This window comes from Centroberyx gerrardi, chromosome 3, assembly GCF_048128805.1.
Source record: "Centroberyx gerrardi isolate f3 chromosome 3, fCenGer3.hap1.cur.20231027, whole genome shotgun sequence".
NCBI lineage: Eukaryota > Metazoa > Chordata > Actinopteri > Beryciformes > Berycidae > Centroberyx > Centroberyx gerrardi.
The window spans coordinates 11,230,488-11,258,310 of record NC_135999.1 but is presented as its reverse complement, the minus strand read 5'-3'; the positions used below and the strand labels follow the sequence as shown (position 1 = coordinate 11,258,310).

The window sequence follows — 27,823 nt, the reverse complement described above, 5'->3', positions numbered from 1 at the left end:
GTCACAGACGTAGGCCTGCAGGCACAGGGGCTGATTCACCTCTTTCATGCCCCCTTGATGTTATTATCACACTTTTGTCACAGCTCAGAAACAGCCAGTGGGCCTCAGCAATGACAGATACATTTACTAAACCACACAAAAGGAATGGCTTCATTCAAATTTGAATTTATCTTGAGGATAACAGAGTAAACTTGCAGTCCTTCAATTGTAGGCAGTTGAAAAGAACAGACAAAAAGAAAAAAATGGTAATAAAACTGCACATGATACAGTATCTGCAATGTTGTTTCATATGTAAAAATGGATTTGAGAAAATGGACCTAAAGAATGCATGGAGAGGAGCTGTTCTTCCCAGAAAGGTGCTGAACTCGTGCTTTTCAACTCTTAAATGGAGGTTAGTTTTATAGGCATTTTGTGCTTATTTCACAAACGTTTAAAAACTTGTTTCTAAAGCTTTGAAAATGCCAAACTGTACCTTAGAACTTTAGATACACTTAAGGCAACCTCTCCACTCTGAGATACAAGAGAAATCATCATGGGGTATTCCTTGGGACTCCCCGCTCTCTCTCTCTCCCTCTCTCCCTCTCTCTCTCTCTCTCTCTCTCTCTCTCTCTCTCTCTCAGCCCCCTCCCTCCTCTCTCCCTCCTCCCCCTGCTCTCCCTCCGTCCTCCCAGTCGTCCGAGCCTGCAGAGTTTTCCGTCCTGTGTCAGGATAACATCGTTAACAAAGACCACCTGACGGTAAGAACAGACTAAATGGAAGCAGTGGAGAAAACTCTCACTTACCGAGATGACACTGGACTGTACAGGAAGCTGCTCCCAGAGGACAAGGACAAGGACAACACGGAGAAGGGCCGCGCCGAGACACAAAGCGACGAATCCAACTATGTGGAGCTGGATAACTTGCTTGATATGACATCAGACGGCGCAAAAACTGTGAAAGTGACTTTTACTGGCGAGGGCAATCAGCTCGCTGTTATCAAATGCGACACTTTGAGAGACGGGGGCCCCGGCGGTGGCAGTAAAGGCCATGACAATGAGAACAAACTCATTTCAGAGGACTTTGGTGAAGAGCATTCAAAGGGCAAGTGGACCGGCTGGGGGCCAGTTTCGGGTGAGCTTCCCTTGGAAACGCTGCTGCTGACAAAAGTCCCCAACGCCAATGTGGACTTCGAAAATGGGAAGCAGCTCCAAACCGAGCTCGACCCGAGTGATTGCAGTGAACATGTGTGTAGTGAGAGTGATGAGTTACAATACACGGACATGTATTTGAACAGCAAAACAGAGTCGGATGACGGTGCCAGCGCGGTGCTGTCGGAGTCGGACCACTGCGAGTCCGACACGGTGGAGGACGAATCGCACTATATTACCACGCACGAAATCCAGCTGACGGAGCTCGACCACGACGTAGATTATGACCTGGGACGGGGGACCTGTTGGGATTTTGAAGATGACAACCTCGTTTACTCGTTCGTGGATTACGCCTCTTTCGAAAGCGACGAGACGCAGGAGGGGACTTTGATACTGGAGGGCAGGAGCCAGGCGAAAGTGAAGAGCGGCAAGGCGCAGTCTAATATTGGCGGAGCAGTTGTCAGCACCGAGCAGGAGGAGAGTGATCTTTGTGACTCGGACAAATGCGCCAGCTCAGATGAAAGCATGTGCAAAAATCAAAGTGGGAATCCCGCGGGGCAAATTCACTTATCGATAAAAACCTCCTCCCGGGCGGTAAACGACAGTGACAACATCCATAGGAAACACGTGGGAGACAGGAGCCGCTTCTTTTTTGCGAGCGCTGACGCCAGAGCGGAGGCCCTGTGCGACAGAGCCCAGTATTTCATCCCTGCCCCGGGCCGTCAGCACCTTGCAACCAAACTGAGAGGGAAAGACATTAACGAGTATTCCAGCGGTGCGTCCAGTTCAATTAGTGAACTGGATGACGCCGATAAGGAGGTGCGTAATTTAACCGCGAAGTCTTTCCGGAGCTTGGCATGCCCCTACTTTGATGCCATTAATCTTAGCACTTCCAGCGAGTCCTCGGTGTCGGAATATGGGCTAGGGTTAAACAAGTGGTCAGCCTACGTGGATTTAAATTACGGAAACATATCGCAGGGAAGGGAACGGAGTGTCATTGCGCGTAAAAGTTCAAAAGCAACGTTGGAAATGAGCAAGGCTGCAGAGAGCAAGAACAGACATGGAAAGTCTGTTAACAACCTGAAAGCTCCCCAAGCCAAAATGTATGCACTGAACAAGAAAATGGCAAATTCTCAACAGGCATCCTCTTCTACCAAAAAGATCGAACTGGCCGGTCCGTTTCAACCGCAGCAGGGTGAAGTTATAACTCTGACAGAAACGTTGAATTTCCGCTGCAATGTTGAAGCGGGGGTACCTGAAGGGGCAAGGCGTCCAAAATGCTCCAAGAATGCGCGGTCCGAGGCTGAGGTTACCGGGACTGTGCTGGCCAAGTCGGGGTGTGAGGTGCAATATCAACACGCTGATGCCGGGGATAGTATGGGAGAAACGCACAAGAGGGCGATTTTTGCATCAAGTCTACTGAAAAATGTAATTTCCAAAAAGATGCAATTTGAGCAGGAGCGCAAAATGGAGAGGGGTGAAATTAGCGACACGTATCCCACACACTCTCCGTGCTTTCAGTGCAAAGATCAAGAGGGCATGAAAGAAAAGAGTCTGGGAAGAGGCTTCCACAGGCAAACCTCAGAAACAAGTTCAGGATTCACTGTGAACTCTGCCGATGATCAAGGTCTGGAGGGCAGTAGGCCCTGCTCCTGTGAGCCAGCAGAAGAGCAGAAAACCAAGGACGCATTAGATGACTCAAATACACCAGAAAAGGGACACAATGAGAAGAAGGACTCCGATGAGCCTCCAAAAGGACACCTTAACCGCAGCCAAAACAGTGCATTTAAATCCTGGAAAGAAGGTGAGCCAGAGCCTCAACAAGAGCTTGAAATCCCCACAGCTGTAAGTGACACACCATCCACAAAAGAAACCACAGCAAAGGAAGAATTAGATGCCAGCAGCATGTTGACCAAACTGTCTCAGCTTTTTGTCCCAAGCTCTCAGCTCCTTTCAAAAGAGAAGGATTTTGCAGAAGACCTGTCGAGTCGCACACCTGTCACAGGCACACCTACTGGGCCACAGTGTGAAAAAGAGTTAAACATGGGCAATAATGGAAACATGGTAGGAAAAGAGGAAATTGAGAAGGGGGGGAAAGCACCTGAGATAAAGATACGCCTGAGAAGTGTGAAAGAAAATAAAGGCTATACGCTGAATATTGCCAATCTGTTAACACCTAAAATAAGTTATAACACTGTTAATACTCTGAAGACAACAGGTGACCCCAAATACCAAGTTCTGTCTGCATCAGATAAGATCCCAAGCTTCACAGTTAGAGACATAAGAGACAACAAATGCAAGTTTCAAACACCAATCTATCATGTCAGAGATGTGCGTAAATTGGTGAAAAGTTCATATCGCTTTGTTTCTTTGGATAATAGTGATAGTAAATGCTCCACTGCCCATTCTGCAGCAGCTGATACACATGAGGATAAGGGCAGAAAGGAACCAGTTAAGCATGTATTACCGTCTCCCATTGTGATTAAGTGCCATTCTGTAAAAACAAATAGCAATGCTAAACAACACACTGCTACAACTGAGGCATCATCACAGAAACAAGTAGAGGCGGGCAGATCATCGCCCAAAATCTCATCTGAAATATCCAAATGTGAAACTACGCCATCACGTTGCACAACTAGCAGGGTGGCACCTGTTTTAACCAAGCAGCTCAATCCTGACCAATCAGAACCAAATATCGAAACCAAATTGGCAAAACAGAGGCAGGAAAAGTTGACAGGTGATGCAGTTGAAAGGAGAAATGAGCCTAAAATACCCAAACAGGCTGCATTAGAGAAACTAAAAGCTGCGGTCAAAACAATGGAACAGCTTTATGTTTTCGACAGGAATGAATGGAAGCGTAAAACCCAAGCTCCGCAGCCCATCACAGACAGCCATGTGCTTTCACTAATTGCCCGTGAGGAGCAAGGGGCAGAGGAGCTGGGGACAGCAGCAGGGAGCAGTAGGCTAACTGACTCTGAAACAAACACTGACAGGACTTCTCAATCTCTGATGAACGCCCCAATGACAGAAACGTGCAAGCCTCGAGAAGATAAGGGATCTCTGAATATCATACATGTTCCGTATAACGAGGACACGTTTAAAACTCAATCACAGCAAAGTAAAACATTTAGTAACAAAAGTGTCCTCCATTTTGGGAATAGCAATAAGACACGTGTCAGCATAAGTTCTCTGAGTAACAATATTCCACAAAGCTCTGCGTTGCAAACACCGTCTACTATGAAGAGCTCCAAGACCCCCATGGCTCCACTGTCATTGAAAATCGCACCCCCAAAACGTGGGCAGGTGGACCAGGGGACGATCAAAAGCAGTCCCACCTTTCCCTCACAGGCCCAGTCCGACTCTGAGAACTATTTAACCATACCGGGGCTGGGGTATACAAATGAAATCAAACTGCTGAATCGAGAGCAGGTTCTGCCAAGAGAAGTGAATTCTAACGTTAGTCAAGCCCACACAGGTGGCACCAAGAGACCTGAGCACTCCGACCAGTCTTCAAAAAGGTCTCCGTTCGTCCTGGAGTCTCCGTCACTTGAGCACCCAGCTTCCACCATCTACCATCACTCACCAGTGCCGCACTCACAGGTGTTATGCTTCTCCCCCACTGTCCCTACTCTGTCACCCACCCCTTCTGGCGGAGAGGCGATCCCGCAAACCCAGCGGAAGATGCTGTTGGACCCCACTACAGGACACTATTACCTGGTGGACACACCCATACAGCCCGCCACCAAGCGGCTGTTTGACCCCGAGACGGGTCAGTACGTGGACGTACCCATGCCCCATTCACCCGTGGCCTCCGTTACCCCTGTGCCCATGTCTGTCTCACCCTTGGCGCTGAGCCCAGGAGCATACGCACCCACCTATATGATCTACCCGGGGTTCATCCCCTCACCCACTCTGCCAGCGTGTCATTCTGGGGACGCAAGTGGGGAACAAGTAAAACACGGCAGACGCTCTGGGCAGGAGACCGATGCAGCAGGTGCTGAGAGCCCATATTACAGTGCGACAGGAGAGGCTGCGCCGGTGCCGCTGCAGCTACCTGTGACTTTGGGACACGTCACCACCAGGGGAAGTGCAGCGGCCTCAGAGAGGAAGCCAGTTATCAGCATCACAACGCAACAAGGTCCAAGAATCATTGCCCCTCCCTCCTTTGATGGAACAACAATGAGCTTTGTAGTGGAGCATCGGTAACCAAGAGGGCGTACACACGTGAGTCACCATGAACATTTGCACATATACATATAGTATGAAGATTTCTGTCTGAATGTGGGACACAGTGCAGCCCCTCAATTCCCTTATTAGTTGACCAGGTACATAAGGTGCACTGTTGATCCCTTCACTAGTGTCTCTCTCCCTTTCTATGACTGTAGGTCTACTTCCATTTGTTTAATATGTTTATAAATCCTCATTAAAGTGGAAAAAAGAGCTGTAGGACATATAAATGTACAATTTGCCTTTTTAGATGAATATTGGGTGTGAATATATGAATGTCCTGCCTACACTAATATGTCCATTAAAAGTTAATCTGAAGTCAATTTAAAGTGCAATTTGTTACACAAATAACCGCTGTGTAGGCCATTGTAATGCAATATATGTTTTCAGTCTTTCATTCTTACATTCAATGAGAAATTAATCATCAACTATACTTCCACGGTGAAGCCACAGGGAGTTCACAGAGTTCTGCCTTGTGAGTTTGATATTTCGAGGTTGTTGATGTAGAAACCATGGCGTCTGGGACTAGAGTAGCCTAACATCAAGAGAGGCATGTGGACTTGTGTGGAGGGCCTAATGTACTACATCATGTTGTCCATTATTTCGTGATGTGCTGTTGTAAATGGTGCTAATACAGCAGTCCGGGGCGGCTGCTGGGGTGGTGTGTCGGTGTTAATAGACACGCAGTAGCTTCACGACAGGTAACTTGACTCTGATGAACTCTGGCTGGGCTTGTTGGGAGATAGGGTTTTCAACCGTGGCCCGGAGCAAGTCAGTTGAGTTCCTTTTTCTCTGCATTACACACCGTCGGGCTATTTTGATAGTGTGAGACGAGTTTGTTTACATGGTTTATTCTCAGGGTTGGAAAGTGTCACAGGAAACTATTCCAGTCAGCGACACTTTGCATTGAGTTATTCTTAATACCTGTCATAAAAGCCGTAATTACTGAGATAACGTTTCAGGATATTAATGTGTTCGTTCCTTGTTCGTGCCATTTCATTTAATTTCTTCCATGCTGATTGAGTTGGAACAATCCTTTTTCTTACATTATTACAGAATATGAAATCATCAGCCCAACAATGGATACAATATGGGCAGTGTAATTAGAGATTATTTCTTTTCCTTTTTATTTCTCATAAATAACAGCCAAATAGATGCTGTACTTGTCTGCCTATTGTTCACAGGATGACAGTTTAGATTATTCAAATCAATGTTAAGATGCATTCACAGCAAAGTGATCAAACAATTTGATTCCTATTGGAGCAGAATAACTTAATATACAGTTTAACAGTGTTTTTGCAACAGGATTTATACATTTATTTTATATGTATAAATCCTTGTTCCTCTGCAGTTTATATATTTGCAAATAGAAAATAAACACCTCACAGCTTTCTCATTATATTCAAAGTCAAAATAAAAGACTATTTAAATCTATATCTAGTTTATTAAATCTAAACATACAAAGTAAAGTTTAAAAGTAAGGCAGTATGTGTTTAGTTGTCACATACTGCCTGTTCCTGTGTAAAAACTTTATTCAGTTCATTTGAGAATCTAAAACGTCTCTCTTGCTCCATTTGTTCAGGTGAAGAGTTTCATTTGGATGAAGGATTCCGTCTTTATCCATTAAAAAGTGTCTTAGTGCTTAAAGATTTAGAATTAGCTATCTAAATAAAAGTGACTAAGCAGCCAAAGTGCTAATTGTACATAAATGGCTCATTAATCATCTTGTTTTTGCTTTTCATTTCCAATATCATATCGTTAGCATTGGTAAACTATATTGAATGTAATAAACAACTGGAAATACACCAAATACACGAAAAGAAGAAAGAAGGAAAGAAAGAAAAGAAAGAAAGAAAGAAAGAAGGAAAGAAAGAAAGAAAGGAAGACATTTGCCTCATATAAGTTCATACAATTTAGGGCCACAATGCCTCTCTCTTTAGTTTACTACCACTAGTTTTAGTTCTTTAGTTTACTGCTAGTAGTGCTACTTCTAGTTTAGTTTATTTGTTACATGCTGCAACAAATCCTTCCACAAAACTAAATTCCCTCTCTCATACACACACACATACATACACACACACACACGCACACACACACACACACACACACACCGATACACACTTACAACTACTCATAACCCATTCTCAGCTAATGTGTCAGAGCAATGATACAACTGCATGAGCATGAGGGATACATGTCAGCTGGAGGGGTGGCAGGCAGGGGCCCATAGCATGGGCTTGAGTAGTGGTGTGAAGGGGAACACAGGGAGAGTGTGTGTGTGTGTGTGTGTGCGTGTGTGCGTGTGTGTGTGTCGGCGGGGGGCGAGGTGTTTGGGGGCGGAGGGACAAGGGGGCATGGCTGGGATAGTGATGCAGGAGGAAAAGGTCAGGCAATGTAAAGTATTTGTTGTGCTGATGCAGGGAGAGGACAGCTGCTCGGAGAGATCAGATGCTGCTGCTGCTCCAGCTTGGAAGCGAGTCTGCGAGGCTGTGATGGGGTCAACTTTTTATAGCCCCCTCCCCCTCTGCTTTTTCCTAAAAGGGGAGAAGGAGGTGGAGAGCGCCGCTGACCTCCACCGCTCCTACGTAAACAAATGGAGCAGCTTGCCCCGGCAGTGATGTGGCTGAATAGGGTCAGCTGGTTTAGAGGCAGGAACTGCAGATGCTAGTGAACGTTCAGTGCATTACAATGGCTTATACTGTCTGTCTTTAAGATATTCAACAAAGCTCACTAGTGCTGAATCGATTAGTCGATCGACAGAAAATTTATCGATTATAATTTTGATAATCGATTAATGGTTTTAGTCATTTATCAGTAAAAATACCAAACATTTGCTGGTTACAGCTTCACAGATTTGCTGCTTTTCTCAGGTTCATATCATTATAAAATGAATACTTTGGGGTTTTTGTCTGCTGGTCAGACTAAGTAAGAAATCTGAACTTGTGATGTGCATTTGTCATTATTTTTGACATTTATAGGCAACATGATTCATTGATTAATTGAAAAAAAATAACCGTAATGAAAATTAAAAATGAAAATAATTGTTAGTTGCAGCCCTAAAGCTCACAGAGTAAAACACAAACTAAATAATTAACTGTTACAGTATAAGCCTAACTATGCAGTGTGAGGTGATTTTCTCATATAAAATCTCACATTCTGTGCATCCATCTTAGTTTAACACCCATTCCATTTCTTCTTTGTCAGTTTTAGATGTCTCCCCACTGAGGAATCTGCCTTCACTCATTGTAATGGCAGTTTCCAACCCACCAGACCCCTCCCACCTCATCACATCTGCGATCGACCTCCCCACAACTTCCACCGCCAACAATTTCAACTCCCAGCTCTGTTCTGTCGTTTGTCTTTGCAGCATACATTACTGTATGCACTGCAGCACTTTGCAGGATAAACATATTAAGTGATGTCCTCTGGGCGATGCTCTGCCATGTTGCTATATGACACTGCTTTGTAATACTTTCCATTCAGCTGCTGTCTAGAACACTGATCTCTGCTCAGATGCTGTTCGGGCGCTGCAATATGTCAATTCAAAAGGAAACAAGGCAGGCTGTCTATTACAATTCCATATTACTGATTAGCTGTCAAGCTATTGTTTTTAATCAGTATGAATTCAGTGTTATTACAGTGCATTTAACACACAAAATACAAAATAATAAGTAGTTACTTACAGTGAATAGAACCTATAGAGCCTAATTTACACATTTTTCTAAGGACAGGGACCACTTGTCTGCACTGAATCTTGTAAACTCCAGAAAATGTGGTGAAATGCTGAATTGAAATCCTACCTTTTCAGTTCATGGAGGAGAGGAATTCACACTGTTTATTTCAACAACATATGTGTAGGGCTGTCCTTCGCCAAAGTAATTATCTGTCGACACATAAATATCTGAAATAGCTTTTTACCATATTGACTCCCTTCTAGTGCCTAGTCTATTTTTCCTCATTCACAGTAACATTTCCATATGTTGTTAGAGTCGGCGGCTCATACTCTACTTGAAGTAGGTGCTTCCTTTGTGTCGTGTGTCACAAAATGCTGCTAATACCTGCACAGCTGATGTGCTGTATAATGTGATGTATATTTATATTTTATGTTGAAAGCACTCTCCTTGTATGTTATTATGTCATGAGAAGAAAAGAGAAACACACCAAGTGTGTTGCTCAGACTAAGCGGGGCTGGGACTCCAGTTCAGCAATGTACTTAGGTCAGTTTTTCCTAAGTAGTGTTGGGCTTAACGGAGCCGGTGCCAGCTGAGACTTTTAGGGGATAACCTCCTCTATTCGGTTTTGGTTTATTTTACACTTTTGTGTAAGCAGACAGGAGACGGTGCGTGTCTGTCTGAATTTGTCAGTGTTTGTGGCTAGAAGTTATGCACGGCATTTCAGCACTCTGTGGCCATACAACAAGGAGTCAGGTTACTTCACTGTAGAGAGGAGCATACAGTAGTAGACATAGACAGATATACATGTGTGGGGTGTGTCTTTAAACACATAAAGCTGCAATTTCCCTTGCTCAAGCCCTACTTTTGCTTAAATGTAGGTTTCCAGTAAGCTTGTGCATGGCCACCGAAAACTGACCACATCCAAACTAGTATCAGTGACCTTGTTAATTACTGGTTTCTGTACAGTGACGTTCTGATGTTATTTCTTTTCTCTGTCCCGTCTCTTGTTTCCTTTTGAATATGCAGTGCGACAACAGGGATCACTGTGCTTAGTGAAGGTGCTTTACTTAGCTTTATCAGCGTCCCATGTGGGAATAATGCATACTGTAGGTCGCTGTTTTTAGCATGTTTCAAAAATAAACACACATGAAAGGTATTTGGAGCTGCTGGTCAGTCTATGTACCTGGATTCTGTAAAATACATATTATTATGTGACAACAGACTTTATATGAATTGCCCTATGAGTTGATTTCATTTCAAATGATATGAATTCATGCAGTGATTTGGAAGTTTTGTTGTTGACTGTGCAGTAGATTGGACATGGGTTACTCTTAATTGTAGAGTAATTTGATGTCACATGATTTAATGCATTTTGAAATTAAGTTTAATTCAAATTTGTACACATAATTTATAATACAATTTAATTCATAATAATACTATTTTAATTCATAATACTAAGCCTTCAGAGTTAGTTGTCCCCTATGTCATTGACAGCAGTGCAATTAAGGCATTTATTTAGTTAGAAATTATAACATCAGTTGCAGAAATGATAAAAGTGTCATAGTTTTTTCTCCCTTTAAGAAAATTATTAAAACAAGTTCAGCCAAGTTTTCAAATAATGGCTATCACCAATAACTTTTTCTAGAAACTATCAACAAGTCCAAAGTGAGACCTGTGATATGTCTACATCCTGCCATAATAAGATAAACATGTGAAGCATTAGTGTTCATCCAGGGCTGAACTGTCACACAAAACTCCTTCATTTCTCCTGGTGAGTGTTTTTATTTCCTTTCCATTGTGCTTCTGGTGAAACGGGCAGGCACTTGCATGTACAGCAATTTGTTTTGTTCAAATGTGGCAGAGCAGATTAAAAAGAATGATATATTCATTCACCGATTTCGGCTGAGATTATTTATGATATAAAATTAGTCCTTTAAATGTTCCTTTTGATACCCTGTGAAGAATACTGTAAATCACACATATATTTCCATTTGTATGCTCCAGTAAATCAGCTAATGTTGTCATGAACATGTTATACATGAATGCCTTTATCCCACATGCATATATTCAGTTTATTGAATGTCTGTTATCTGTGAATACTATAATAATGTACTTAATGCACTTGGATTATCACCATTTTGTCAAAAACACTGACAGCACTGAATGGCTGAAAACATTGGTGATAGCAGTAGCACTATGTGGACTTGTAAAATGTAAAATGAAACAAATGTGTTATCATTTTAGGTCAATTTTGCCCAAAGAAATGCACTGTAACATGGATAATATTAACATTTGTTTTTGTCAACATTCTTCAAAATGTCCTCCACAAACCTACTGACTTAAAGGCTTAATGTGGGATACTGCGCCTAACAGAAGAAATTGACTCATCAATCAGTGCTTGCTTTTGAAAATATTAAGAATGATGGTTAATTGAAGGTGAGATGGTTAGAGACATGTGTATATGTGAATGTCCAAAGACAAAGGGCACCAGTTTGAATGAAATGCCGTAACGGCTGTGAGGTCTGCGGGGCGGTCATGTCGGGGGCGCTGTGTGTGTATTTTGCAGGATATGTGATTGTGCTGAATGGCTGCCTCAGAAAGAGACAGAGGTCAGGATGACAGAGGAGAGAGACCTGGAGAGGAGAAGCAGTGCAGCGTTGCACATGCAAGCTTGAAAGTAATGAAATATGACAAGCGAGTGTACTGTAGACTGACAAACCTACATGTGTTTGGAATAAATTCAAAATGCAAGCTAACTGAATATGTTTGTGTCTACTTATATCAATATAATGTCCAGTCGCTTCTTCTTAATGTTTTGACACAGTCCCTATCTAATGTGAGGCTTCAAAACCCAGGTGAATTCTATGTGAGTATCTATGAAGAGTATTAGTATGTTGTTAGAGTAAGAATTAAACATGTAATCAAATCACACCTATTATTATATATATATCTTATATATAGTTTCTAATTAAACTATAATAGTAATATATGAAAAACATATTTTACTATAATATACATTAACAACCTTGGTAGTAATTGTAGACGTGTCAAACCATGCATCTCTCACACATCCATTCTATTCTAGTCCTGCATTGGCCAGTGCAGCTACTTCTTCCTCAAATGCTGTAAACTAGAACTGAAGAGACTTTTTGTGTACATTGATAATTATCAGTTGACAGACATTTCTGAACAATTCCTCTCAATGATAAAGTAATACTGTAGCAGCAATGGACTGTTTGGACTGTTTCAGCAGTGCATGCTGTAAAAAGAAAAATTACTTTCTGTGTTGCCTATATTTAGGACTTCTTTCTTTTTATCTCGCTATCTTGATTATTGCCGCTCTCTACGGTTTATGAAACAAGGCTGATAAAAAATCAAAACATATGAAAAAGAAATGACAAGGGTCAAAGGGAATCAAACAGATTTATGCCAATAGAAGTACACATTAACGCTTTGGCATCCACCGTCGTGCAAGGTTAGCTTTCTGGTGACACTGAAACATCACCCGGCCCGAGGCTTAAGTTTAACCTGACAGTTTGCTGGTTTGTTGACTCCGTTGCCATGGATGCAGCGAGACTGGCAGACACTGGTTTGCCCCCAGCTGCTCTCGGTGGTTTCTAAAGAATCTACATTAAGGCCCAGTTGTTGTGTTTGGATGCCAGTAGGGGCTCTGATGTCACAACTGTGACACAAGAAAAGTCAAGATTTATTGCCTCACCTGGATCAACAAGTGTGTGTTTCCTTCAGGCCACTGCAGCGTCTCCTATTCAGACATGCCATAAAACAAACAGCCATTTAGTTACTCTGAAAACGCCACAGCTACCATGAATATACTGTATATCCTACTAGTGCAGATAAAAATATATGTAGATGAATGTCAGAGTTGAAAATCTTATTTTGAACGGTCTGCTGTGATGCATACAGGTTGCCATTAAGGAACGTGCCATCTTCAAATTATTATTATTATTAAGAGTTGCAATACAGGGATTATTATTTTCCTATTAAAGAGGGGCAGACAGTTCCAATATTGCAGCTATATGTTTTCTGATATGTGTTGATAAGGGTCATGTGCTGGGCCAATCAATATTGTTTTTACATGTAACAGTCACACTGCAGTATACAGCTTATTCTGTGGATACTGTGTCTGAATTATTGACAAGGCATCAAGAATCGTCTTTCAAAGGTCACAAACATCATCCGATTTCCACTGCTTTATATTTTACATTTTTCGTTTTGCAGAAGCTAAATCTGTAAACACAAACCGAGTCAACAGGCAAAGTGTTTCCAGTGCATGTTTATTGTCAGCCAATTACAAATCTAACAAACTGATCTCAAAATAAGGAAACACAAGTTCACAGAGTAGCTCAAATACGTCTTAAAACTAACGTTTTCAGAAATACAGAGCAATTATGGCCACATACAAAAAAAATATATTCAAGTGTTGATGGATTGGCATTTGTAAATAAGATTTTTAAAGAATACACTATGTGCACAATTAAAAATCCACCAACATGATTATGAAAAATGGAATAAATTTATATACCATTACTCTGGTACAAGTGTACTAACAGTAGTACAGTCACATATAGTTAGACAATACTCAATTGCTCCACCTTAGTCATCATATTTCATTAAAAAACACAGGAATGTTGACAGATAGGAGCATTTCTATTCATGGGGAAAGCTAATCCAATGTCTTGAGTGTGATATTTACATCTGTGTCGGGGCAAAATCACAGTGGTACTATTCACGCAGAGTATTATGTATCAAATAAAGCATACATATGTACCCATTATAAATACATGTTCAAAGAAATCCATAAAAAGACACTGCAAGAATTCCTGATTTCAAACAAAAATGTCAAATTAAAAATGACTTAAATACTCAAAGGAATGTAAACATTGCATGTGTTGTTGTTAAAAAAACAAAAAACACCACTTTCCCTTATTCTGCTCTTTCACTGCTTGGGGCTGAGGTGTGATAGGTGTCCCTGAATGTAATGAATCTTCTTTGAGCGACCACGCTGAGTAGAGTCCTCCTCCTTGGATAGCTCATTGTGTCTCCTCTACCAGCTGGAGTCAAAGACCTTCTTGCACATGTTTGAGTTCTCTTGGTGAAGAGGGAATTCAGAGCCGGGGACGAGCTGCTTCTTGCTCTTACGCGACACAACGCTCTTCCCTGACGGCAGGCTCTCATACTTGGTCAGGTATTCACTGAAAGCAGATCAAGATTATCAATACAAATTAGGTTTTGATTCATTAACGATTCCCCAAAACATAATGAAATCCTTACTTTTACACTTTCTTGTAGTTTACATGTGTTGTTTTATTTCATTTACTCAAACTATATAGAGGAAGGAACGCTGTCTGCCACAGTACCTGAAGGGGAAGGTAGTTTTGTCCATCTGCATGCACACCAGGAAAGGATATTCTGAGAACTGGACAGTGGTGATGAAGTCCAGCGACGCCTCTGTTTCGAAGCTGACCTCCATCCCCGTTCTGACAAAGTCCATGTCGACCGTCACGTTGCCAGTGACCACCAAAGCGCCCCTGGGAACCAAAACCAATTGAAAATGTGGTGAAAAGTGTCTTCAGTAGACAAAGTCCTAAGTAGCAGCTGAACACATTTGATCTAATTTAAGGGTATCTTACATATTCGTGGCATATGATCTGTGTCCGTCTATGTATTTGTGGCTTACCATACATTTGTGCCATGAAATGCAGTGGCTCAAAAGCAAACGGTTAGCTTAAACACTTGCAAGAATGTTTGCCAGCGGAGTCCGACTGATATGAAACAACTTCCCCTTATGTTTCAAAATCAAAGCGTATGCCGACCACTCGAAAATCCAACCTCTGTAACTTTGCCCATGCAGGCATGCCTTGGCAAAGATGCCACTGTGGTTTGTTCTGCTGCTATAGATAGCCTGCCAGTCTATTATCAGAGTGGAAGAGGTACAACTATGCTGATCCATTCACCTGCCTCTGCCATTCCCCCGCACACAGGGATCAACTCATCCTGAAGTGCCATCCAAGATGTCACCTTTAATAGTGGCCCAAAACACTGACAAAGTGAACCGATGAAGAATACTTTCTGAGTCTGTCTGAGTCTGGATGAAGAGACCTCAAAACACAGAAGCTCTTGATTTTGTTTGAAACCATTTTTTTGATTCTGATTGGCTAATATTGTTCCAAGAAATATATCAAATCCTGTGTCATTTGCACCCTAACCTAGATCCCCAGAAAATACTATTTGGTTGCTCTCACAGCAACCTTTTCAATGTTCTCTCAGTGGAGTTGTGTGTCAGTGTGTTGTGACACCTAAGGGTGTTGGGGAAACTTCTAAATGCCCTTGTTTCTGGCTCTATGGGACAGAAACGAAGAGTCACTAATGCACGCTTAATTATCAGGCATAGGAAAATCACACTGTATTTAAATACTGAAAATCCGCGGCATTGCCCTTTAAATCCCATTTCATCACCAGATGCTGCGAGAAATCCAACACGAGCATGATGATACGCTCCATGTTCAGCGGCTCCTGTTGTGTATTGACAGTACTGTTCTAAAATAGAGAACCAAGAGGGATGACAGAACTGACGTCATATCCACACATATCCAGTAATGAGATAGGCATGAACAGTCGCAGACACAATTCTGGTATACGTCCAGCGTACCGGTGGAAGAACTGAATCAGGCAACACTTATAGACCATCTAAAGTTCACATAAATCCAACATCAACATGAATCTATTTACAGTGCGTTGACATAGCCGGGCCCTCTGAAGCCACTTCCCTTTAGATCACAAAGGTTGTTTTCGGGGCCGAGGATCACGTCTATCACGAGGCCTTTGCCCTGCATTCGCATTACATCCCTAACAACTTAAACATAACAGATAGCGTCGACGTGAAAAAGTACACCCAGTGAGATTCTTATCTCCTGGTCGCACTTAAGAGGCTGTGACCCACTTACATTGCACATAACAAATTATGTAAAAGCTTTTCTGAAATAACAATCCCGCCAGCGGTTTAGCGTCATGTCAACACAGCTGTAGCGGTAATATTACTGTAATATCTTTATCATAGGGTCATTCTACAACCATCTGGACTGTTACCTGTTGTTGACGCTGGTCTTGGACTCCCTGTACCACAGACTGATCTCCATGCCTCCAGAGATGTCGATGGCTAAGCCTCCCTGGAACTCTGCACTCGCCTTCAGACCGGACTGGAGCTGGATGACCTGGAGGACCGACGACAAGCAGGAAAAGAAGAGAGAACAACACACGAAGGAAGACTTGGTTATGTCTGAGTCCAACTTTTGACACAACGATAACTGAGAATTTGTGTTAAAAAACTGTAAAAACGTCCTTGACACGCATCACTTTCAGAGAAAGTGGTCAGAAGCACCACAATCCTTGCATCAATTTGGCGCGTACCTCAGAGTGATCAGTCAGCAAGATGAGACCCTTCACTACATTCATGGGCTCCCCGGACATGGAGAACATTTTGGACATGAGGTCACTGTAACCCTTGAAGAATGTGACGGGCCTCAGCTGGACGTCAAACAGCAGAGCCGACATCCCAGCGAAGGACTCCAAGTCTTCCTCTCCCTCGTCGGCTGTGGCAGCGATCAGGGACTCCAGACCCTGGGCCTCAATTGCCACCTGGGAAACATGAAGGATTTCATTGAGAACAGGCGCTGGTGTCTAGATATCTGAGTAGATATTTGATCTGTTCTGATATTTTGCTTACACTACATGAAAATGCCATTTCCCAAAATCTAATAGCTCAAGTTATATCTAATGAATATACTATACTGCCTGTATGGGATGGAAAGCAAACTCTACAACGGTACTGCTGCAACATCATAAGCATGTTTTGCATAAATTACAGTAACTAATTTCTAATCTTCCGTGTGGTTGCTTCACCTGTAGACCATGTAGCAGGGCTCCTTTACTAGCACCGTAAATGTTCATGTTGCTTCTCCTCAGGATCCCAGAGCCAGAATACAGGATGTCCAGACTGTATGTGGATGTGACATCAGCAGATTCTGCAAGAAGTGGATTTATTTTGTTTAATTTATTGATGTGGCATTTATTTAGTGAGGTCAGGCATGCCATTAAGAACATTCAATCTGCATGCTGTTATTTATCTTATGGCTAAAAAACATTGGACAACAAGACTCCAACTCACAAACTAAGGAATCAAACCATCTGTATTTACCTATTGTGAAGAGCCAAATCTAACCTACAGTACTGAGAATGTGCATAACTATACTCTTAATGTTAAAGCTTAGGGGGATTCCCAATTGCCTTTGCTTTGTCTAGGAAAACCAATGTCTACTTTTTTCCCCTTGACTCAACTTGTGAGTGCAGGGAAACTTGTCAAAACTGACAATCGGAGCATGAAAATGTGTTCTCATTGAAAATTTCTAACAATGAACAACGAACAAGGAACAATTTCTTAGGGATGGGGGTTAGTTTGGATTTAAAAAAAACACTAAAACTTGTTACTCACTTGCCATGAAGCCTGAGTACGCAGATGATGACCCGACTTTTGAAAAACGGTCATAGTTATGGGAAATCATGTCCTTCATAGCTTGTCGTACAACTTTGCTGAAAAATGAAAAAAATAATAATTAATTACAAGGAAGAAACACAAGAAACTGCAACATCAAATCCTGTGTATTGGTAAATGTTTAATTTATATTATTCATGTTTATTACAAATGACTCTTATTTTGTCACTCTTCTCAGAAATGTCTAGCCCTCTGTACAGGAAATTTCTACATTTCTGTATTTCTATGTCCACTGGATATCCTACATCAGACACAACATACCTGGCAGGCATCTGGAAGTGCAGGATGTCCTGGATCTTAGACAGCATGTACTTGTTCATTTCATGGGGCAAGTTTCCAATGGATAGCAGCACATTCTTGACCTCTATGTAGGAGGGGTTGCTGCTCAGGATGACATCAGCAGCGGCGGCTCTCACGTTCTTCTCGTAGATCCGTCGGTTCTGGTGGTAAACCCTGTTCACCGTCCTTTTTACCTAACATTGAAATGACAGAACAAATTTTCGGTTATTAATTAATTTTCTGTTAGTTCAATTCAATAGCAACATTCACACACATCAGTTTATACGAAATGGTATGTATGACTTACCTCATCAGTAATGAGAGCGACATCGTATCTCTGTAAGGCGGTCAGGGCGATGGTGCTGTATGCTCCCACCTGCGACTCAGCGTATTTGGTAAAGATTGGGATGGCCTCGGGGAGCAGAGAGTTCTTCAGAGCCAGAAGGAACATCTGGACCTCTGCCTCGACCTGCGTGCTGTCAGGACCTTCTAAAATCATCTTCTTCACCTGGACCACCGTCTGAGAGGTGAACACAACGCAGAGAATCATCACTGAAATGTTGCATTCAATCCAGCTTGGTTCAGTTTCAGTGCACATATACTTTCAGGTCTGTAAGCTTAACAACAAACAACCAATCCTAAACAGTTTATATCCAAACATGATACAGTCACATGTTGTATAATAACTGGTGCATTTTTATCCAGTTGTGAGTAATGATATCTTCCTGGAGACTCACCGGTAAATTGCAGCCTCCTTTCTGACAGAGCTTGTGGACCAGCGCTCCCATAATGATCACCACCGACTCTTTGATGTCGGTGCTGCCAATCTTTCCCTTGGAAATGTCCTGAGAAGGAAACAGTTGTCATTATAATTGACAGCAATTATATGTCCTAAATCAGTGATTCTCAACCTGGGGGTCGCAAGAGGATTTATGGGATAGGAAAGAAACCTATTTCTACTATACAGATTTATTATCATGCCTATTTCTGAATTTTCTCTGTTTTTTTCTTTTTTTTCTTGTGAAATACCGAACAGATTTCAGCCTCTGATAACTAATCAAATGAAACATTCTTTGGTTGAACTGCTCACCACTCTGCATATGCAGCCTGTGATGGGGGTTGTGAACAGGCATTATTATTTGAAGGGGTCACGAGCCAAAAAGGTTGAGAACCAGCGTTCTAGATGAAGACAAGTCTTACAATTTTCTCTAATAAGAAAGTGGAGGTGCCAATTCTGTTATTAGCTACTGACCACAATGAAGTACTCACCACTAGAGCCTGGAGCATCCTCTCATTGGGATGTGAGGCAAAGCCACATGCATAGAGGAACCTCTCCTGCAGAACGAAACCTTTGGCGTCGGTGAAGTTGAGGAATTCCAGCATGGCATCCAGGGATGCAACGGTCTGGGAGGAGGTGACAGCATCCACCACCTGAGGGCTGATGAAAAAAAAAAAAAAAAGTAAGACAGCGCAATAGCAAGTAATGCTAATACAAGTAGCAGGTAACTACAGCATTACTGGATCCTTATATCCTTGATTTTAAAAGTCAGACTAATTAGACACAATTAGAACAAGAGAGTGAGAGGAGACGGTAGCTAGTAATTAAGATGTAGGGAAGGAAGAGTGTGTTTACAGGGCCGTCTTGCTGGCACTCTTCAGCACTTTGAGGATCTCATCCTTGGAAGCCTTCCTAATGCTCTGGATGAGCGCCAGGAAGCTGCGAGGAGCCGTGACCTTGGAGAGGCCGGCTGGCTCCAGCTGCTTCTGATGAGACTGCCAGTGCTCAAAAAGCTAGGAGAGGGAACAGAGGGGAGAGGGGATCAGAGGACAGTAGAGGACAGTCAAAAAATATCTATTTACACGGGAAATCTCTATTTAGAGTCATTGACAGTTTTATAGTAATGACTTGTACGAATTTGGTTAATAAAAAGAAGTGAGGTAACACTTCAGGTTAGGGAACACATATTAACTATTAATAAGTTGCTTATTAACATGCATATTAGTAGTGTATTGGTTCATTATTATTCATTACAAACCACTTATTAGCACCATATTCTGCTCTATTGCATTCTACAAGTATAGCTTGTACTATGGGTTTTCCCTCAATAGCCTCCTAAGTAGTGCTTATAGCAGTCAGTAAGGAAGTACATGAGTTGGGCTCTTAGTATGCTTTGCTCAGTATGGGGCTTATAAGGTGCTAGTATCACATATTATTGAGGGAAATTATTTAACTAGTGAGGGAAACCCCATAGTTAATAGTTAACGTGTTCCCTAATCTAAAATGTTACCAGACGTGATTGTTTAAAAATTGATTGGCTACAGAGAAATTCTTCTTTTTAATACTCAATATCAGTGAAACTATATTTCCATATGAAAATCTTTCATCTGTGTGAAAGTGAAAAGCAACTCACTGATGGACAGCCCTTGCACTGGGATTTGACTTTCTCAGCTATGACACCAACAGCTGCCAGTTTGGCATCAAGGGACTTGACAACCCTAGCGACATCTTTCCCAGCAGCCTCCAGTGGCCCCGCCTCCGTCCCCAGCAGTGTGAAGGTTTGCCTGGGAAGCGAGAAAATCCAAATTGTAAGTGCGCTCATATTGACACTGCGCCACAGATTTAGTCTCTCTTTATGTATTTACCTGGACACGACTTTAGCTGCATTAGATCTCCGGGCGTTGACAGCGAGTGTGTGCGTCTCTTCAGCCACGGCTGACTTGATGAAACCGTCCTCAAGTGTGAACACTGTAACGGAGCTGGACTTGCTGCTCACACCCAAGACCTGAAGGGGAACGAATTGAGGCAAGACATGTTCATGACTCGGCACCAATCATATTTCAGCGCTGTGAGTTGGGTCTGGATGATGTTGGGACGTTGGGTCTGGACTAACCTGACTGTGTGTGGTGAAACTGGTCTCTGCAGTCTTACAGGTGTCCAGCATCTTGGTTCTCGTCACTTGGCCCTTCACTGCCTTGTACTCCACTGTGCACCGCCCAGACACGTCATTCTGTTCCCAGATACCAGGCAAAGTAGTTCAAGTTAGTTACATGCGTTCAGATATGATAAACATGAAAAAACATGAATAAATGTGTTGAGAAAAGTATCACGTAATTTACCTCGACAACCTTCCCAGTATTGAGCTGTACTTGCAGTAAGCTGGCCACTCCTCTTTTTAAGTTCTTGATGGTTGCAGGCTCTGCCCAATAGGAGTAAAACGCCTTCACCTAGAGTAGATGTTAAGCAATAAGTTTAACACACTTTGAATTCATTAGTAATTCTTTAGTGCATGATATAATGTTTTCCAAACAACTGCCAACAAGGTGCTTTGTCCAGCAGATAAAACAGCTATCGACTGAGGCAAATGACCTACATGTTGCAGCTCACAAAGGCTTCCATCAGGGTGTCAGTTTTCCTTTGCACACTTTCACATAGGCGCATCCACTCCAATCTATGTTAGCATTACTGTGTTTTATTCACTACTAAATTATATTAAAAAGATGGAGCGTCCTGGTGGCTCAGTTGGCTGGGATCTATCATGTTTAACACTCAATATCAGTGTTAAATATGATAGGTTAAATTAACTTTAAAAAAAAAATATGTTTTCAAAATATTTTGTGCCAAGTCTACATTTCTCTAATAGATAAGTGACCTAACAGTGGTTAGATAAATGTGAATCCCTGATAATTTGTCATTAGCCTCTCATTTAGACCTGATTTTGTTCCAATGTACTGTGGGGCTTCAGTTTGGCTAAATGATTGACTCGATGTCCAGGTCAGGAGCGCACAAAGCAGCCCATGACATCATCCTACAGCGTCTCCTATATGTAGATTCATTTGTGGTTCCCCACCACAATATCAGATAAGCCCACCATAAATAGATTGGCCAGTCTTACTGTGCGTATTTTCCCTGCCCCGGCCTGCCATCAGCAGAAATAACCTAAGAGCTTGTGGGAAACACTGCTGTGCCAGAGTCATTCTTCAGTGCTAATTTGCTTGGCTATACTCCTCACTATACCAAGAGGAAGCCTAAGAAGTGCAATTTTATCTAAATTTTGCAAGATTTTACCAGTGGGGGCTCACAGTTATACAACAGTTACACATATTTTTTCAATTTGAAATTATAATAAACAGGATATCCAAGTAGTTTTGACACCACTGTAGACCTCACTCACAAACATCATGGCGTAGTGGAAAGCCAAGACTACAACAAATTATGCTAAATTTACTGCACTATATAATGGACATTAGATTAAATTAGATCATTCAGCTCGGACCTAATAGATAAAAAAAAAACACAAAACAAAAAAATATAGATACCAAGTGAGGGACTCTTTAGTCTTGCCAGCATTTTTCTTCAGCAGGCACTGTAAAATGGTAAAAAAAATTTGCCATACAGCAGTGTAGTCTCATTAATTTCCAGAGTCTTAAGGTAAGATACCTAGCAATCATTTTGAGGCATTTATGCTTTATTTATTTATTTTATTTTATTTATTTTATTAGATATTAAACAGTGGAGGGAGCTTGGCTTGAACTCCCAACATCTCACAACCAGTGAGGACACAGTGTGTGCTTTATCCCAACCAGCAGCTATTCCTGAAGAGAGGCTTATTCATTCACTGACCCTCTGAACCTATTGACCTTTGCACGCACACACATCTGTCTGGTATTTTCCCTGCCAGCATCATCACACTAGCACATGGCAAAAAAAACTTTCCTTAATACTCTAAAGCCAACAACAATGCTGGCAGCGGTGTGCTGGAAACTGAGTCCTGACTCTCTAACATGGCTGAAGTAAACACTTCTCACTGGTGTAAAATGAGAAATTAGCTGAAAGCACTACTTGTTTTGCTTCAGTGAGTGTATAAATAAACAAAAGTGCAATGTAACTACTCAATTATTTCATCTTTTTATGGGTTGTCATGTATGTTCCCCTAACAAAGTGTCCATATACAGTAGCTCTTACCTTTCCGTTTTTCAGATGCACCAAGAAAGGCTTCGTCAGAGCAGCTAGTTTGGCCTTTCCCATGAGGCTTTCTGCTGTGGAGCCCTGCAGGATGTTCTTCTTCTCTGGTCGTTTGGCCGCAGGCTCGATCCTCACATTGGAGATCTATTGGTGAGAGAGAGGCGGCATGTCAAAGGTGTGTGTGTAGAAGGAGAGGAGGCCCGCAGATAAAAGCCTGATTTATTAGACAGGGCTTCATCAGGGTCAGTGTGCATGGTCAATGCACCAGCAACTACTCTGAAGAAAAGTATGTGTATTTACTCCCATTGTGATCAATGGTGTGTGTGTGTAGTCATAACTGAGAATGTAGCAATCCCATGAAACTTTGTTTTTTATGCCTTGCTTTTGTTTCATTATTGGCAATATTTTGCAAATGTGTTTTCGTTGACAAAGATATGCACTACCAGTCAAAAGTTTGGACACACCTGATTGAATGTACTATGTTTTTCATTATCTTAAAGCCATTTTGATCTAAAGGCTTATGCTTAAATGCTTTAAATTAGTTTCTTAGACAAATATAAATAGTGAAGTTGATGCCTATGTATGAATTGCTTTTGCCTTTCCATCAAGGCAAAGGGCGGCTACTTTAAAGAATATAAGATATAAGATTTTTCTTTTGAAGTTTTGATTTGTTTAACACTTTTTTGGTCGCTGCATAATTCCATTTGTGTTATTTCATACTTTTGATGTATTTACCATTATTCTAAAATGTGAAAAATAGTAAAAATAAAGAAAAATGTGGTGTGTCCAAACTTTTGGCTGTTAGTGTATTTTACTAGGTTAAGTGGATTATAATGATTATCTTCTGATTCATTTGACATTGTTTGCTTGACACTTTCAGAAATACTTTCCATCATATCCATTCATTCATTTTGACATGATAACATAATTTGCGTCCCCTCTGGACGTGTGACTGTGCCACATACCGCCAGTTGAATCAGCTGGTCATCCTTGCTGCTCGGATCTCTCCAAACTAGGTGAACATCCACATCAGTTGAAATCCTATAGCCAGCACTGCCCTCTTTTGACCCCCTGGCTCTGTCTACCAGGACCTCAGTGGTGTAGCTGAATTTGTACAGCTGGTCATTATTCAACCGGGGTCCAGCACCACCACCTGAAGAAACACAGAAAACACACTCAGAGGATGAACAGATGTGAAGTGAATGGGAAGAAAGTGCGAGGGACATACAGTAAGATTCTCAGCTATGCTCATATAGACTTAAAACTCAAAGGAGCTGACTTGAAATCTTATGAAACTTGTGACTGAAACAATGTGAAAGATAGTTTTTATCTAGTATGGGAAAAGTCATTGTAATTTTTAAAGAAAATAAGCACAAACACCTCTACACAGACATCAAACATGATGTTGCTGATGTTAAATGCATAATAGTCAATAACATTAACTGTAAATGAAGTATCTTTGTAACAAATGGACAAACCCACCAAGACTGAGTTTTAAAGTCATTAGCTGTTATGTTATTATATGTAATACCAAGTATGTTTTACCTGTGACCACATAACCTTTAGCATGCTGTGTATTTAACTTCCCAAACACAATTCAACATGAGACTGACATGAAACTCTTTTTCAAAGGAGGACTTCCACTACACACACTGCTTTTTCTTTTCTTTCATTTTTAGTTTCCTTTACATTAGTATGCTTCAACTGTGGAAAGTGCCAAGGTAACTAGGCCTCAATCAGCAGTCATTTAACTAGGTGTGTTCCAAGACTAGATAAAAAGCTCTCCGTTACTCTATTAATGTGAAGCATTCCCTTAGATATGACATCAGACCATGAGGAAAGACAGACTGACGTGTCAGTATTTGATTTCATCACCGGTCACTAAGAAACGTGGTGCTGAATTCAACAAATACAAATTCTGCAACATTCAGTCATCCGGGTCTGTTTGACACCAATGAATGACTGAGACATTTGAGGAATATGCTGAAGCAAAACACAAATTGAAACAGAATTCATTTGTGTTTTATTCCTTCTGTGTTGATGAACTTGACTCTTTCCACCCCAGAAGCAAGAGAAACAAGACTCTAATCTTATTGGTGATGTTACCAAACAACACATTGTGGTCGTTGTAACAAAACCCAGGGTTATTTCCTGCCAGTATGGATTCATTTTGAAACTCGTAGTGACACAGTGAAATGAAGCTTGTTTGGTTGCACAAGCTCAAACAAACATTCTGTAAGACCACAAAGTCACTTTCTAATTCACTGTCTATGGAGAAGCTCCATGTTAGGCCTCCAGGTGACAGAAAGGTGTTCATGTTGGGTTATGTTTATGTTTTTATGTCATGTTAAGTACTGACTGAGTTCTCTGAATTCATAGAAACAACATGAAATTCTGGTTTGTAGGGTGGATTTTCCCTATAATCAATGTCATTCATATAAATATCTGCCCATATTCTGTAAGGCAACACACCAATAAAAGTAGTCTTTCATACAATATGCTGTTGCTTGAAAATATTCATATGTTGACCTAAAAAAGCAATCAAGTGACCCCTAACTGTCTTTACATCCACTGTAGGCGTGTTGGTAGACTCTGCCCTCTTCAGTATGTATGAAGCCTACTGTGCTTACCTTTCAGTACTCTAGTTACATGAAGATGTGGATGTTAGTGTCTTGCTCCAAAGAAGATAAACTCATCAGAGATTAATTAAACGATTTGCTGGAAGACCCTGCTGTCATGAAACATTTCCACACCAAAAGCGTTAGAAAAACACATCAACTCACCTTTAGCAGCAGCTGAGAAAGACGATGCTGTGCAAAGCAAGAACACAACGAGAGTTAACATTGTGTATTCTCTCTCTGTAACCGGATGAATCAAACCGACTAAAAGAAGCCAGTGGCTGAACTGGCACCAAAAGGCCAAAAAGAAAGGCTCGGCAAGTCCGAGCTGCTCCTATTATGTTTTATCAGAGGGGAGGGCAGACTCCAAACTCCACGCTCAAGTTCTAAGTACGATTTAACCCGCAAATCATTAACCTGTGGAGCAGAGATTTGACAATAACTGCTGCTATCGATAGGTGCAGCGAGGTGCCTCTTTATACAGGGGGCAGTAGCTGCGTCTGCCGCGGCCATGTGATAGGCTAATCAATTAAAATGGGATTATCTGATTGATTAGACTCATCAAGCGGCAAGTGAGAATTGCCCTCTATGTTATAGATTTCCAATATACGCCCAAACAAATAAGATATGGTCCGTAATAATAACGGCAATGTTATTTTGATGCTGCAAAAGAAACTACTTTCGCTTTTGATTCCTTCAGCGCAACATATAAGAGCATCTAGTTATATTTACCCAGCAGTAGAAGAGAGACGTCCTCATCTCACAAACCTTTCACCTAATTTCTTTTTGGGATGTTTTAACAGTCGCTACATTGTCGCTCCGACTTGGTGAAGGAAGCAGGCTGTTTGTCTCGGTGAAACCAGCCTTTCCCTGAGGCAGGGCGTCAAATTACAGCATTTTTAATAGGCCGAAAAGTTTTTTACATATTTCAGCAGCAGGGCAGTATGCTGACAGTCTGTGCGGCATGAATGGAATAATTTCACACCAGCCAAATTGGTGAGCAAAGAGAGGAAATGCCACTGCACGCTAGGCTGACACGTCACATTTTCCGTACACTAAATTTACTGCTGATTTCCTCCAAAACAGCAGATATTGAGAAAAGCTCAGTCTGCTGTCTTAAATGTTCTTTTAATCATCTATGTGAATAGGGGGTTGTTGGGGTGGAGGGGGGGGGGGGGGGTGGGGGCCTGCAGACTTTCAGGGGCCTTTTCACTTGATGGGACCCTCCATCACTTTCATCAACAGGACTACTTCACACATATTCTTCTGTCTTTATTTTGATTAAATAATCGTCGGGGTTGGGCTTGTTCACATGAACCATAGTTTCGTTTTCCCTTACGTTTCATATGGTGTTCCTGTAGGGACTTCCTATAGTGTGCCTGTGGTACTCAATAGTGAGTTTATAGTAACCTTATTGTACGTTATTTTATGTAATGTCTGCTGGTATTGAGTATAATAGACCTGAGACCTGAGAATAGATCTGGACCTTTGCTGTTATGTTTGTATAATATCTTAATATGTATTCTAAGATTACTATTGGCTGTCTTGGGCCTTTTTCGTAAAGGTAATGGTTGTGTCACGGTGCAGCTTTACACATCATGACATTAACTTAATGACACAGCTTTAACTTTGTCAATTTAATCCTCATCACTGTTTTTAGATCTCAGACACAATCATATGAAGGCATTAACAAGTCATATTGTCACACACAAAAAGTCATTTCATTCCTTAAAGTATAAACAAACTACTCTGAGAAAAGCCTGAATCATTTGCTCCAAGGAGTGACTGCTGCTGGATGAGGGAAAATAAACCATTCAGCCATTCAATATACCATTCATACACTGAATACATGTGGATATGGATATGAATATGAGCAGCCAGTGGGTGTCAGTGTTGGTCTGCTGATGTAACTGTCTCCCTCCTCTGAGATGGTTGCCAGTTCGGAGCTCGGTGACTCTGAATCCAGCTCCATACTGAACCTGGATAACAGATCGCTTCAGTCTCTTCAGTGTTTGTCTCTTCAATACAAGATTGTGCAATCACCCAAACAGCCACACAGACATCATCTCGTCTCATCTCATCTGATGTTTCCTTCACTCTTCTGAAGCTAGATGTCTCCAATTAGGAAGCTGGTCTGTGAGCAGATAACAGCTGTGGATGTCAATGTCCAACTCCCTCTGTGACCAGCAGTCAGGAGCCACTGCTGCAGTTCTGCAGATAAAGTACCCAGAACTACTGTATGTCATCACCTATGGCACAGTGCTGGATTACTGCTTTTTTACAGTAAAAAGTATGAATGGATGAATATATGAATGAGTTATCCCTAACTGTTTTGCAAATGTTCCATCATGAATTAATTGAGATTA

At 41.6% G+C, this 27,823-nt stretch overlaps 2 protein-coding genes across 2 annotated transcripts; one reads left to right on the top strand and one right to left on the bottom strand.

Moving 5' to 3' along the window:
* The first annotated feature begins 752 nt into the window (after positions 1 to 752).
* Positions 753 to 5,333, top strand: LOC139909883 (uncharacterized protein C4orf54-like). Its single transcript, XM_071897050.2, has one exon. It carries the CDS (start codon positions 753 to 755, stop codon positions 5,331 to 5,333), a length of 4,581 nt encoding a protein of 1,526 aa, XP_071753151.2.
* An 8,100-nt stretch (positions 5,334 to 13,433) lies between these two features.
* mttp (microsomal triglyceride transfer protein) lies at positions 13,434 to 25,716 on the bottom strand. Its single transcript, XM_071897032.2, has 18 exons — positions 25,623 to 25,716; positions 23,805 to 23,992; positions 22,840 to 22,983; positions 20,994 to 21,101; positions 20,768 to 20,884; positions 20,520 to 20,659; positions 20,288 to 20,438; positions 19,510 to 19,667; positions 19,146 to 19,314; positions 18,614 to 18,721; positions 18,184 to 18,396; positions 17,859 to 18,070; positions 17,538 to 17,635; positions 16,949 to 17,070; positions 16,457 to 16,684; positions 16,136 to 16,260; positions 14,407 to 14,577; positions 13,434 to 14,241 (listed from the first exon to the last, which is right to left on the bottom strand). Exons 1-18 carry the CDS (start codon positions 25,681 to 25,683, stop codon positions 14,094 to 14,096), a joined length of 2,661 nt encoding a protein of 886 aa, XP_071753133.2. The 5' UTR covers positions 25,684 to 25,716; the 3' UTR covers positions 13,434 to 14,093.
* Positions 25,717 to 27,823: the final 2,107 nt, after the last annotated feature.